Source organism: Lytechinus variegatus, chromosome 4 (genome assembly GCF_018143015.1).
Source record: "Lytechinus variegatus isolate NC3 chromosome 4, Lvar_3.0, whole genome shotgun sequence".
Classification (NCBI taxonomy): domain Eukaryota; kingdom Metazoa; phylum Echinodermata; class Echinoidea; order Temnopleuroida; family Toxopneustidae; genus Lytechinus; species Lytechinus variegatus.
Window position 1 is genome coordinate 24,967,160 of NC_054743.1, and position 15,204 is coordinate 24,982,363.

Sequence of the window (15,204 nt, forward strand, 5' to 3'; positions counted from 1 at the left end):
TATAGAAATATCGAGGCCCTTACGAATAATAGTTGACAGATTATGCTTAACAATTTTCCATGTTTAACCCTAATACATAATGAATCAATAAAAATTCAAATCCATAATTGGCCTCATATAGCATAGGTAAAATTATATATTTTTCCTTTTTTCTTTTAAAAGTTTCTTTGCACGATTTTTAAATTTGTAAATTATACTAAGCTCAAGGTAGATAAAACAAACTACCAAAGGGAGGATAATTATTCTAGACAGACAGGGGGCGACAGTGGGGCAGGAGGCCCATGGGCTCTATTTGGAGGTTCATTTTAGCAATGGCTTTCGATATTGCTGAGCTTTGACGTATTTTCTTTACCTCTGCTCCCCCCTCCAAGTGGCGTACCCAGGATTTTCCAAGGGGGGGGGATTCGTCCGTCAAAAAAATCGACAAGCACAAAAAAGGGTCTTCAATCGCAAATAGAGGACATTTCGCACCAGAAAAAAAAATTGACAAGCAAAAAAAAAGGTCTTCAAGTTCAAAAGAGGGGGCCACTTGCGGCTCGTCAGGGATCAGTTATGACTCGTTGGGGGGGGGGGGGCAGGGGTACGTCCCTTGCATAAGTTTGTGACTCGTCAGGGGGGGGCAGTCTGCCCCCCCCCATCTACGTACGCTAGTGACCCCTCCCTCCCCGGCCAATCCTTCACCCACCTGACCCCTTTAATTGGAGAGAGGTGTGTATCTCTTGTTTTCCATGGAAGTATTCAATGAAGATCATGGAAAGTGTAACGGGGGGGGGGGTCCAGAAATCAGATTTATGTGGAATTATGGAGTAGAAGGACTCATACGAGGGGGGGGGGTTAGGTCTGCTGTACAAATTAATCCTTCACTCGAGTGGGTCAGAATGCGCAACCTGTGTGTATACTGTAAGGAAAGGGAAACACAAAGTTTACTGCTATTCTTTTTTTTTTTTTCGTGAAGACCAATTTATTGATCAAAGTTTCAATCAGGGCCTGAGGGGGGGGGGGGTGTCCGTAAAATAAACTAATTAGGACATGATATTCTCGAGTACTCCGGCAAGTAACTTAAGATTTTTTTTGTTTTAAATATTTTATTTCTTCCTCTTAATATGATTTTACAATTTCAAAAATCACGAAACAAGATATTCACAAAGTATCGCATACACACGCACACACACACCCACACACACACTTTTTTTTTAAGTGCGCACCTAGTTACCAATAATGCATATAGCATTTCCATTTATTTGAAAGCAAGATAAAAGAGCATTGTAGATTAAATGCATTGCTCACGGGCATAGGTGCCGCGGCCGAGGATCGAACCCCGGACTTTCAATGTGTAGCCAGGCGCCTTAGACCACTCGGCCACGGCACCTACATACACACCCTCACACACACACCACACACACACACACACACACACACACACACACACACGCACCCTCATGCCCTCACATAATACAACAGGTAGCACATCCGTTCCGGTCTGTCGATCTGTAACTTTGTATCATCAGGATAAGGGCGAGAAGCCCCCTCCATTGATCAACATTATATCAGATATATAATATCTTGCGATGTGGCCCCACAGATCTTGCCGTTTTGGGTCGCCCGGATTGAGCCTTGCCCCCCCCCCGCGTCTCTCCATGTGATTCAAACCATCGACCCCCATGCTTCTTCCTTGCCCTACCTATGATCAGGTTTTGTAAATAGAGATGCATGTATGTTGATGGCGAGGGGCCGAGGATAAAAATATTAGGGTGGGGGGGCTGAGCAACTAAATACGTGTAGTGCATTGCTGACGTGCCCCCTGACAGATTTACTTTGTACAGTGGTTAAACACATTGGATAGGTATGTACTTGGTGCATCATTAGAATGTGCGAGAAGTTAGGGCGTCATACAGCTGGATCAAATTCTTTCCATTATGCACATTCTTCCAACAAACATAATTATGGACCCTACTTCACACACACATTCATTACCCCCCCCCCCACCGCCCCGCTGCATCCGATGGACACTACCGTGATCAAATTCAAAATTTCTATTGATGCATCAACAAGGGAGACAGGGGCCAGTACCTAGTATGCAGACGATTACAGTATGCGAAACAGACCCCTCAGAAGAAAAGCCTGTGGCTGAAGAGGGTCATCCAGCCCACGAGTGGAAAATAAATAAATAAAATATCAAAATGTTTGAATTTGATTCACGTGTATCATCACCCTGCATTTCACCAAAAACAAAAATAAATACATAGCATAATAGGCCTCTCAATAGGTCTGAGGGAGAATATTATGTGATCCCCAGCAAAATATGTACATGTAACATGGATACCGCCTCTCATTCATGCTCTTCTCACTTTCATTCAAAGCATGGCAGTCGAGCCCCCGTCCCCGTCTCTTTCTCTCCTTCCCCCCTCTCTCCCACCTGTCTTTCTCTATCCCCTTTCAGAATCCACCAAGACATGCAAGAAATGAAAAATGCAGACGCAATGTTTTTATCTGTAAGTTTTTTGGAGTTTTTTTATTTTTTTTCGACATTTTAGTTTATTTTCTATAACTTCTCCAAGGAAGAATGAATGTAGAGCATAATTAGAATTGAAACCACATTGACTCCCTCCTTTAAGTTTAACATAAAATAACTTTTTTTCTTCTCCAGAAATAAAAATATAACCTGGATAGGTATCATGTATGAGAACAGGTAAAGTTCAAAATAATGCACAAAAATATAGAATATCAGTAACTATACAGCTTTACAGAAACAGAAAAAAAAATCATGTACAAGGCATATATAAATCAGATTATCTCGCAAAGAATGTAATACTTTATACAGACTGAAGGTTGTTTTTTTTTTTTTTAGATGAAACAAAATGTGATCTGCTAAATCAATTTTAATCGAATTTTAAAGTGGATGTTAACATCTTACTTCCAATGAAGTCAGAGTTGTCTTTGAATCTTGAAATAAATATTCAACCGCATTTAGTTATCATACTTCATGTTGGTATTTAGGGCCTATAGGCTTATGATACACATATGGACAAACCCACATGACAATATAAGGATACATCATAATTATTACACTGACTTTTTGACACACTTCCTTTTCTCTGAACAAATTCAAGGCACCATAGTTTATATTCGGTATTGTCATGTTAACAACCTCCCTTATCGCTCAATCGGGTGGAACTTCAAACAATGATACTTAATTATTGAATATCACGAGGAACATTCCATATATACAAGAGACTCGATAAAGCGTAAAATGTTCCATGGAAAACGTAGATCATAATTAAAACGAACAAACTAGGCCTACATGTATATAACAATATGGGAAGAAATTGAAAAGGGTATTTATATCCGCATGACAAAGCAAATGAAACAAAAGTGCGAGAAAAATTATACTAGAAACAAATAATTTTTTAAATCCTTTTTTCCCAGTGTTACACCGTTTTTCAAGCCTCCTTCAAGGATTCGCTTTGTTTGCACTGTTGTCAAGTATTTCTGACACACCTTTTCCACATTCACATAATGTTAGTGCTCATACCATTAAAGGAAAGCCATTATGTAAGAATCACTAGTTTAACACTTTTCATAATTGCCTATTCGTTCTCTTTACTATGAACTCCACTTTAAAAATTATTCCGCTTTGATGACTCACAGTAGAATCAAATCACAAACTTATATCATGCCATAATCATGACATCATTGTTTCGTACGTGTTATCAAAGGGCGGGGACTGTTGCATTTAAACTTCCCATTGATATTAAAGGTTGCAGTCAAGAGCAACTTGCATGGTAATGATTTCCTTTGATTTTGACTACTGTTGCCTGGTAGTCACCATTGATATCAGGCATATTTAGCACACAGGGATAACACAACGCCCTGTAAATCCTTTTTTTAAATCATCCATTTTGTATCCTTTTACACTGTTCAAAAAAGAAGCAGAATATTCCTGACGTTTCCACTATAACTGCATATCAAGAGAACACCAGTTAAAATTAAAAATTGTCACATTATAATTTCAACATGAAACAGTATTAAAATGCAACACGAAAGTATAGTACTGAAAAGGGAATGCAAAAAGCATAATAACCCAACAAGTTTCAAGTGTTGAGAGCCAAAAAGGTACCTATAGTTCTAAAAACAAAAAAAAATATTATAGAAAAAACACCTTTGTGTACTTTCATGTTCTAAAGCAGCTTTTGCCTGTCCACAAACTACATGTACATGTATATTACAAAAAGTAAATTGTATATTGTGTATGTACAGCATGTGTATTAAACTGCTTACACAACATGCCAGCTTACTCCGTAACTTTATACACATGTATCTTTTTGATTTTCCTTTATTTTCAAATACATGTACAATTCGTACAAAATTCTGAAAATCAAGTAAATGTTATTCATTTATTAGACCATCAATAAGTCAGGTACAATGTATTTGCTTCAGGCATACCGATACAGCAATTAATACACACAATTTTCATCAATTTACAATGATTGTCTCTGTAGATACATACTAGACTAAAAATACCCCCTCCCCTTTGCCACTTCAGAACTGCATACATTGATTTTATTTTCTCTCTCCTCTTTTGGTCATAGGGGAGGGGTGGGATATTTTATTATTTTCTTGCATGCTGTCGTTAAACATTAATTTCGGTACATCAGAGTGACAGAGTCTGTCATTTACAGACTTTTTTCTGAGTCAAGTACTTTGAGAAGAACCTAGTTCTGCAGATAGGTATCCAGTAGGATTGCTGAGGTAGTTTGATAAGAATATGAATAAGACAGAACAAAAAAAAAATCAACATTCAGGTTTGCAAAAATAAATCATTAGTCTGACCGTCCTTCCCATCATCTAGATAAAGGAGCATTTCTGATTCTCAACCCGCCACTGTGATGTGTATCTGAGTACAGGGCACTTCACAAGTATCAACTTCTTTGTCGAAAGATAACGATAGCTTTGTGATTTCAAGTTTTTGAAACCAGGGCTTCTCCCCATAATATTGGAGCATGAACACAAAAAAATGCTGAATGTCATCTTTGTCTGGTGGCCTACTTGCATCAACCATCATCTCTTCACACAGACAACATTTGGAAGCTCAAGGCCCCCATCTTACAAAGAGTTACAATTGATCCAATCAATCGTAACTCTATGGAAATCCTCAGATGATTTTTTTTTCAACTGCAGATTTGCAAATGTCCTTTGTAAAACAAGGAACTCCCCAAATTGTCAAGAAATTAATGAATTTTTGGATGAACATTCATATCTAGAAATTTTTGAACAAATATGCATTTTATAAGTTGACTTTGCTGGCCGTCCATAGTTGCGTTTGATCGGATCACTCGCTACCTTTTGTAAGATGGATATCTAAGCCCAGAAAGAAAAAGATGCCGTCATTAAAAATAATTTACAGTTACTGCTCATAATGTCAAAGTGCTACACTTGGAGTAAAATTCTAGCACTTGATATCTGTAGGCCCTATGTTCTTGCATACAAAATTTGCCCACAACTGGCAACTTTCCAGAAATCATCGAAATACTTACTCTTGCAAATCCTAAATAAAGATGACAGGTAACTTGTACCAAAAAAAAAAAAAATCCATAATGTACAATGCAATCTGTATCAACATCCTTTCTCTTTGCATATCAACAATCTATGTGCCCTCACAGTAGTGAAGCTCATATTAGTTTTCAATGTACAAATTTTATATGTAGACCATTTTTCTATCACTAATACTTTCAAATTCTCTTTAAAAAATAGCTAAGCAAATACAATAAAATGCACGGAGAGGGTGAAAAAGGGCATATCATAACTTATAAAATGATCTGACAAAGACATGCATGTACATGTACAACTATATTTTCAATAAAGTAGGTGGAATCAGAAAAATAAACAGAATTTGTGAAAGAAAAATAGTCTACTTGAGTAACCCTCTTTATCAGTGCATATTCCTTCCTTCCTGAAGTATTTTCAAACTTTCATCACACACCCAAGACAAATTATTTACATTCATGAAAAATGCTATCAATATCCATCATTCCATGACCAATATACTGTATAACAAAACCAGACAACACCTGTATAATTTCACAAGCAAAGAATAAAGGTGCTCTAATATTATTAATGAGGTTGAGGTTAATGATAAATGGGTTTTTCCCAAAAAAATTGATCATGATCGATTTAAATACCAACCACATGTGCAATTTCATACTTCAAGAGAATTGAAAATCTGGGAAAATCTATTTTCAAATACTGAATATAAAATCTGGATCTGACCTCGAATGAAAAGCATAAGAGGGAAATTTGAAGCTGAACTTCATATTCTAGGATTGGGCATTTTGAGGGCAAATCTGCATTTTCAATATTTTCTTATATATGTACAAACACTCACACATATTCACAGCTGCTCCGGGAGAATTGAAATTGTGAATCAAGAACATTAACTGATCAGACAACCTTTCCACAAAAAAGGCTACAAAAACCACCTACAAAACTACATACAAAGATAACAACTACCTTGCAATTAAATAGATGCAAACGAGTACCTAACTTTCACAGTTGCACATAAAATTGGTCTCTGTTTCAGTGATATTGCTTTTAAAAGAATCCTAATTTCTGTGACACCGACATCAAAATCTGGATTCTCATTTTGCAAGTTGTATATGTTGCTTCTTCTTTAAGACTTCAAATTAATCATCCTTGCTAAACTGCACAGATTAGTCTTAAATAGCCCATACATTTAGGGGAACAATATTTGCTACAGTATATTGTATGGAAACAGAGTTAAGCATAACTGAGGTGGACTTGACCTTTAAGCCATTGAGCAATGTCCTACATGTATAAAGCCAGAGAATGTAGTTCAGGTCTTAATACCCCCCCCCATTCCTTGGTAAGTACCTTGGCTCACCTACTTCCAACCCTTGTTCATCCTTCAATCCCCTGTAATTCTGCAAGCCGTGTTTACAACAAGCCACCTGTTTGAAACTGTCACATTGTGACGTGATACATTAAAAAAGCTCGGAGTTCATCTGTCAACCTCAAGTCTGTCGGAAAGTTCAAGCTTCTTCAAGGAAAACAAACTATTCAAAGCCAAAACCCATCTCTTAAAATTAAAGCTGCAAACTGGTCATTGATATTTTGAAACCTGATTGGTATAAAAAAAAAAACATTTTACCAGGGACTCTCGACTCCCCTGGTTTAACACTAGAGTGAACCCAAAACCCCTTAATACCTTAAACCTATTTGTTGTGTATTGTATGGTTGAGAATGCATCAAAAGGTATAAAGCTGCTTGTCAATGTCTGAAACTGCATTTTCTTTTCTTCCTTTGATTGTCAATCTCTTAATACCTCTTATTGTCCATGGTACATTGGTCAACATCCAATCAACCATCAAACTGTAATAAGATGCTCTGTTTACAAGCAGCATTAGGATGTAAAATCTAAAAGTAGATTTTCTTTATTTCTAAGCCTACATGTATAGGATAACCGTTTAAAATGTTTGATGAATTTGAAAATAAAAAGAATCTAGGAAATTTAGATTGGAGCCATACACAATTACCTCCATTGCACATGCAGCAGAAGCCTAATTTTACAAGGGAATGCTTGAAATCCTTTTAAACCTTAATGTTTCATTTCCATCATCTTTTGAAAAGTGGGCTCTAAACCTAATTAGAGCTGTAGGTCGACATGAAGCCTATATTCGTGACATGTGAATACCACTTAATTCCAATACCATGGTTGTAAAATGTTAATATATCATGCATAAACAGTTTGATAACATTCCTGATTGTATTTTAGAATTTAGGACAACAATGTTCTGATTATTTTTGCAAAGAACACATAAGTTTGCAACAGATATGAAGATTTGGGTCTACATGTAATAAATGATTACTTCATTCATCAGTACTGTATGTGAAATTATGAGGTGGATTTTATGATTAAAAAAAAAAACTGTCCAGGATTAAGCCCAATAGGATTTGAAGCTTATACAGCAAAAGATCTTGGCTAATTCTGAGAAACATTACAAGGCACTTAAAACCACTAATAATCAGTCTTCAGTCCCCAGTTCACCCACGCACTTTTGTATCACAGACCATAATGGACGAGTGAGAAGTACCTATTGTTTGCTTGACAAGGGCTAAGGGAGGGTCTACTATACCGAGTTCTGTTTGTGGCTGTCTGAAGCCCCTACAGGCCAAGGTCCATTCAACGACCAGAGCAATATGAACTCACAAGAGGAGCATTGCACAATCCAGACCTTTAAACCCATTCATTATGTACATAAGCTTCCTGGATTGCTTGTGTAAGGGGGGCTTGTGCAATCATACCAACTGTCAGTTCAGAATTAAAAGGGAAGGAATACCTATTGTTTCACAGCAGTTGATGAATGACCTTCTGCTTCTAAATACTCAGTCAGTCAATATGACCTGTTTTGCAATCATCATGGTTATCCCGATATTGACACATGTAATGCATGTTGAAACAAGACTGCACAAGACCTGAAGAGAAAATTCCCCATTTTAGAGGAAGAAAGGTTGTTGGAATTTCCATGGGTCTTCACCTACAGGCATACATGTAAACAAGTGCAAAGGTAATTTCCATAAAGCCTTACTATGAAATTGCAATGTCACTGTTAGAAATTTTGACAGCTCGCTGTGCTATTCAAAACTATCAAATGGTAAAGATACTTTTCTGTTCTAAATATTGTATTTATATAATTCGTGGTCCCCAAAAATTACAAATTTCCTTTCTGAAAATATGACAGTACAGTACCTACATTTTGAGATACATGTACATGTACATTTCAATGGACTGATGTACAGGTAACAGAATTGTAAGTTCTGTGAACAGAGAAGTTCATAATACTAATGCAATTGCCAGCCATCAAAGTCTTGCGCACCTTGACTGATGAAAAACTTTCAGCAAAGTTTGAAATACCGCTATTTCAAGATTTACTGCACATTATTCATGCAAAATCAACCTGAAACTTAGCCAATGTCAAAATGCAAATTTGGACCCCCATTACATGTATTTCGAGGAATCATGGCACTGTCTGTCTGTACCTGGGGTTCGAACAAGTGTACATAAACATGAACATACTATGCAACTATCAGACATCACATTCCATATTACGACATTCTTCTCCGAGACACACACATTTCAATGTTGTAGCAAAGATATCCAGATGTAAATGTAATACTTCTCCTGACCAAGATATGCCACAAACATATCAGTTGGCAGGGAGGGGAAAATAACATTTGAATGGAACCGAAGTTTGCACAAGAATACACATTTCATATTGTCCTTTTACAAAAAATTGTCTAACGTGTCTGAACATAAATTGGCAAGTCTGAGTCATAACCAAGAATAAACAGCATTGGATATTTTACATAAAAATATCCATAGTACCTTTTTAAAGCTTTCTGTTCCAAATATTTGAGACAACACAGTCTTAAAAAGTGATGAGGAAAACACAACAGTATCTGTTTTCAGTCCGTCTAGTGGACACTCATTAGTAACAACTAGTCCACCTACAATCAACGTTGTTATTCCTCAACCCATTTTTATAATTATTATTATTATTAAGGTCATGTCTGTAGCTATTCATGTGAGGAATGAATCTTGGCTTCCCATTGTAGCTGGAGTTGTAGGCATTGTTCTTTCCCTGTCGGGACTTGAAGGGAATGTTGTTGCGATGTCTTCCTTGACCTCTGTTGCTGTTGTAGTGTTGCTGCTGATGGTGTGGTTGGTGGTACTGTTGATGATGGGAAGGGACGGCAACAGAATGCCAGCTGTTGCTGTGATTGGTGGTGGCGGTGGTAGGAGATGTTGGTGGTGGCGGCACCGCGAATGTGACTGGAAGCTGCGAGTAGAGATTGACCGGTTTCATCGAGGTCGACTGGAACGCGAGTGACCACTGAACACTCTGGGCAAAGTCCGTGATCAGCTTTAGAGTCTGCCGACGCTCATGGCTCATCAGGCACACTGTGCTGGAATCTATGACTCTCCGAAGGATGATCAAATATTCGTACTTATCCACATCTTCCGCAAAGTGCGTGCTCAGATAGCTTTCAAGTTTCTGATGCTGCTGAAGAACATCTGAGAAGTCGATGAAGAATCGAGAACACATGTACCTCTCCATCTTTTTTATCTCATCCTCGCAGGCAGGGCTGTAGTCCCGCGACAAGAGGTTGCAGTACTTGAGCAACCCACCGCCCCCGGATCTCTTCCGGATTTCTCGTCGCAATCAACTTATTGTGAAGGTGGTACAAGGCTTCCTCAAAGTTTCCAAAGACACTCTCTCCCACAACAGAAGGATAGAAATGCCTGGTCATGGGCACTTCAGATATCTTCCGGAAGAAGAGAAGAGAATCCAGAACAATCTGGAAGGAATCCACACTGAACTCAAACTGTCTTCTCATTCGATCAACAAACTTCAACTCGATATTCTTGCCAGCCATGTTCAGGAGACTTATCAAGCTCCAGCGGTCATTATCATTGTAGATTTTCACCATTTTCTCCGTGTAAGCTTCCTGCATGGTGCACGATGACATACGTTCCTTATTAACTTCCTTGGGGAGAAAGTTGAGCAGGCATTCGAACACAGCATCACGGATAATTCCTGTGTTTTCCAACTTTGACAGGTCTACTCCAAAAATCAAATCCAAGTCGTTGTACGATTGATTCTCATCCGTACTCAAGATATAGCTAGCTGCACCCCCATTCAATCGAATACATCGGACATCAATGTTGCTGTCAACAAGTTTTTCACGAACATTTTCCACTAAATCCAAGAGAGTAACATCCAAGGTTGGGAAGTTGCCCCTGCCATGCACGTCAACCGGGGTGGTCAGCACCTCGTCCAACCGCACAACCTGCGGGTAGCTAAGCACCTGAAATCGTGCGCCAGACTCGGTGGATGCCATAATAAACTGGAGAAAAAACACAATTTCCTGAGGATAATTGTGCGAATCGAAGTGGTTGTGCGACGAAGAGTATTAGAAATCACTGCATAAAGTATGTTTCAAGAGAAAAAAGTCCATATGCTTGACGAAGTTTAGGTTTTCGACTTGTTCACAGCTGCAACATAAGAGGAATGGAGAGAGAAAGGTTCTAGAAAACAGCTGTTCAGAATGCGTCGACTGCTGCTGTACGTATTTGGTGCGATGTTGCGACATGTACGTAATTCTCCAGTTGTGACAGCATAATATCCCTCCGCATAAAAGCAACGATAAACTGGAGATTATTTTTGACATAATTTCACATTTTTCAAAAAAGAAGTAATTCTACTATATGATAATGTCATGAAACACTAGAATAATGTAAATAACATTGGTTTTGTCAGAAGTAAACAGAACCCTATCCGATCTATATTTCGACGATGCGCATAGATTTCCACACAATCCAATTATCTCGAGAGTAGTGCTTCGGCACTGTCAGCTTTGCACCCCTCCCCCTTCGAAAGTCTTCGCGCTGATTGGCTGATTAGTGTGTATCCCATGGCAATCAGAAGGCAGGTGCCTCGCCCACGTTGAAAGAACGTTCATTCATAGAATCGTGGTGCAATAATTCCATTCATAATGGAAAAAAATCATCATATTGCATCTTTCAAAAAATTAGGCGGTTTGTACAAAAAAAAGAAAAAAAGCGTGGTGAGTGGAAATACGGAAAGAAAATTGTAGTTGGGGTTTTCTTTTATTTCGGGCCTCAATTGGAGAAACCCACATTTCGACGCAATTGGTTTAACTAATTATTTTCTTGCCTTTCTGTATTTGAAATGTAACAATCGCAAGCCACACATTTAGACGCAATTTGCTGCTCCAGAGAAAGATATTATTTTTGTGTGAGATATTTATGAGTTGTTTGTTCGTTATTGTTCATTTTTATAATTATGTATTTTAATCATGGTTTCATGTTTCGGCACACACATATTCCTGCATGGTCGCTTTTCCAACATATAAAATAAATTGGGAAAATATTATTTGTATGTATGTATATCCATAATATGCCTTGCTACTCTGAAAATATCGCACTGTTAAAGGCACTGACTAGCTTGCGAAGATGTTCATGAGTACATTGTATACAAATCCTGAAAACAAACATTATTGAGAATTAATAGCTACAAGAACACGGCTAATCACGAATTAATACTTTCGCATCTTGGAGCAATGAATGCAACGCATAATATGAAGAGCTCAATTGCAAAAAGGGGTTAGATCCGGTTTTTATCAAGTCCGATTTTTTTTGTCTCAATGTATAGATTTTTTGTAGCTCTATGATGAGGATGATACCAAAGAAAAGTTATAATTTTTATAGAAGTGAACAAAAATGGCAAAGAAAATCACCTCTTTTCAAAAGGGGTTAGATCCCATTTCAGTTTGTTTGCAAAAGGGGCTAGATCCACAAAGGTAATTTTTTGAAGAAAAAATTAAAACAAATATGAAGACAGACAGATTTATTTTATGCCCAATTTTATGTTCATATGCATGGTAGGGTATCATGACAACTTAGTTTCGCATAATATTGCAATATATGGGGAAATTAAAAAAAAAATGATTATCTTGGAATGGTGTAAAGTGGATGTCACCCCTTTTGCAAATGAACAAACTATCCTGAAGATCTCATTTGCAAAAGCGGGTTTGATCCATTTTTTCATAAAATTAGATTTTATTTTGGTCTCATTGTGTAGATTTTTTGTAGCTCTGATGATACCAAGGAAAAGTTGAAACTCCCATTAAAACGTGCTATAAAATGACAAAGAAAAATCACATCTTTATTTTAAAAAAATGTAAGTTTTCATTTCCTTTGCATTGTGTCATATTTAACGAAGGAAAAATAAATGCTGATTTCATTATTTTGGGATTTACCTAAATTTTTATTCATAGGAGGGCACAAACATTACTCGTATTCAAGGAAAATAATGATAATCGCTCTAATGAGTAAAGACACGCTTTTTGTTTGTTTGATTTTAAATTAAGTTCGTGACGATTTCACTGAGAACCATTTTCAAAGTGCATTGTCTGAAGAAATAATATCTTTAAATCAAAGTTTGTGGCATTATTTTATTCACATATCCATGCTATACGGAAATGCAAGTTAAGGTGTAAAAAATATACCGCCCGATAAATACACGTGATGACATTCAATGCCTAAATAATAATGACCCATATTTTACCCAAACTGCGATAAATATAGTCTTTTTCTATGCCATTATAATGGGCATGTTTCTGTCTGCAGTGGGTTTGGAGATATATATATATATATATCTATAATAAAAGAACTTAATTGTTGGCATTACAAAAACTGCATTACTCGTGAATTTGTTTCGCATTCCTGATGTCTTTTTATTGCCAATACGTGGAAAACCAAGATGCTTATATATATATATATATATATATATATATATATATATATATATATATATATAATTTTTTTTTGGGGGGGGGGGGCATGTACACATGTATGTCTCCAATGAGCCCCTCCTCTCACTGTCTCTTTTTGTCTTTCTCTCTCTCTCTCTCTCTGTATTACCCATATCATCCACCTCGTCCTTGCCCTTTTTTATGTCACGTCCCTGGTATACCATGCACAGCGAGAAATCGGTGAAGATTGAGGTTCAATAATGATTGTGACGCCATCAGGTTACAAGGCTTCGAATCTCACACTTTAAGTGTGAAGAACAGACGAATATCTGGTGAAGACAGGAACTTGTTGAAATGCCGCGATAAAATAATGAACAGATGTGTTACAGACGCTAATTCTACGAATCTAGGACAAATAATCATACAAACGAAAGAAATTATCAGATTAATTTCTGAATGGCTTCGAAAGTTACTTTCATGCATACTTTCGCGGAGGGGGGGGGGGGGTTGGAGGGGTGGCTTTCTCGAAAGAAGGAGTTCAGGTAGGGGAGTAAAATCAACCCAACAACCTTTTGAGACAACCTAGGGATTGTGCGTCTCTGTAAGTGTGGGTGTGTTGGGGTCTAGAATGATGAACTTCATCAATAATTATGCAAGATTTTTTCAAAATCAAATCAGTTGCAAGCTCTTTCCCTTTCTGCTATCAAATCAATCATTAATGTTATTATACAGTGCATATGGAAAAGACTGATTTAGAAAAAATACCCAACACAGCTTTTCTTCTCCCCTCTCCGCCTATTATTATTATCATCATTATCATCACCATTATTATTATTATTACTATTATAATTATGATTATTATTATTGTTATTATTATTATTATCATCATTATTTGTTTGGCGTCACCTGTGCCTGGGAGGCGCATAGCGAACTGAATCACTGTGACCCGCAGGTCTCTCCTCCCGATATAACTGATTGGGGGATTGCAGGTGGACCACTACACCGGGGTTTCCCCCTACTCTTGGGTTCTTAAAGGTCAAGTCCACCTCAGAAAAATGTTGATTTGAATCAATAGAGAAAAATCAGACAAGCACAATGCTGAAAATTTCATCAAAATCGGATGTAAAATAAGAAAGTTATGACATTTCAAAGTTTCGCTTATTTTCAACAAAATGGATGAACGAGCCAGTTACATCCAAATGAGAGAGTCGATGATGTCACTCACTCACTATTTCTTTTGTTTTTTATTGTTTGAATTATACAATATTTCAATTTTTACGAATTTGACGATTAGGACCTCCTTGCCTGAAGCACAAAATGTTAAAATAATGGAATTCCACGTGTTCAGAGAGGAATGAAACTTCATTTCACATGACAATGACGAGAAAATAACAATATTTCATATAATAAAATACAAAAGAAATAGTGAGTGAGTGATGTCATCAACTCTCTCATTTGCATGTAACTGGCTTGTTCATATAACTATTTTGCTGAAAATAAGCAAAACTTTGAAATGCCATAACTTTCTTATTTTACATCCGATTTTGATGAAATTTTCAGTGTTATGCTTTTTGAATTTTTCTCTTTTTATTCAAATCAAGTTTTTGTTGGGGTGGACTTGTCCTTTAACGTGCAAAGGTGCGTGGTGACTGACTCCCCTCCCTCCATGCAGGGGCGTCGATCAGCGCAGATGATGATCTATCTTTTGAAGAGGAAAACAACAATAGATGCCCCCCACGAACGATAATCCTCTGCTCTGATACCCATGCTTCCCTCAACCCATGGACCTATCATGCTCAACCACTGGAGAGATCAGTGCCCTCGACCCACACCCATTCGAGAGCCACCCCC

At 37.4% G+C, this 15,204-nt stretch overlaps 1 protein-coding gene across 1 annotated transcript; it reads right to left on the minus strand.

The window, feature by feature from the left end:
• Positions 1 to 8,888: 8,888 nt before the first annotated feature.
• On the minus strand, positions 8,889 to 11,159 carry LOC121413678 (terminal nucleotidyltransferase 5C-like). The gene is given in 2 exon segments (XM_041606598.1): positions 8,889 to 10,208; positions 10,210 to 11,159. Coding segments are annotated over 2 exon segments (1,413 nt in total). The 5' UTR covers positions 10,918 to 11,159; the 3' UTR covers positions 8,889 to 9,503.
• Between the last annotated feature and the right edge of the window lie 4,045 nt (positions 11,160 to 15,204).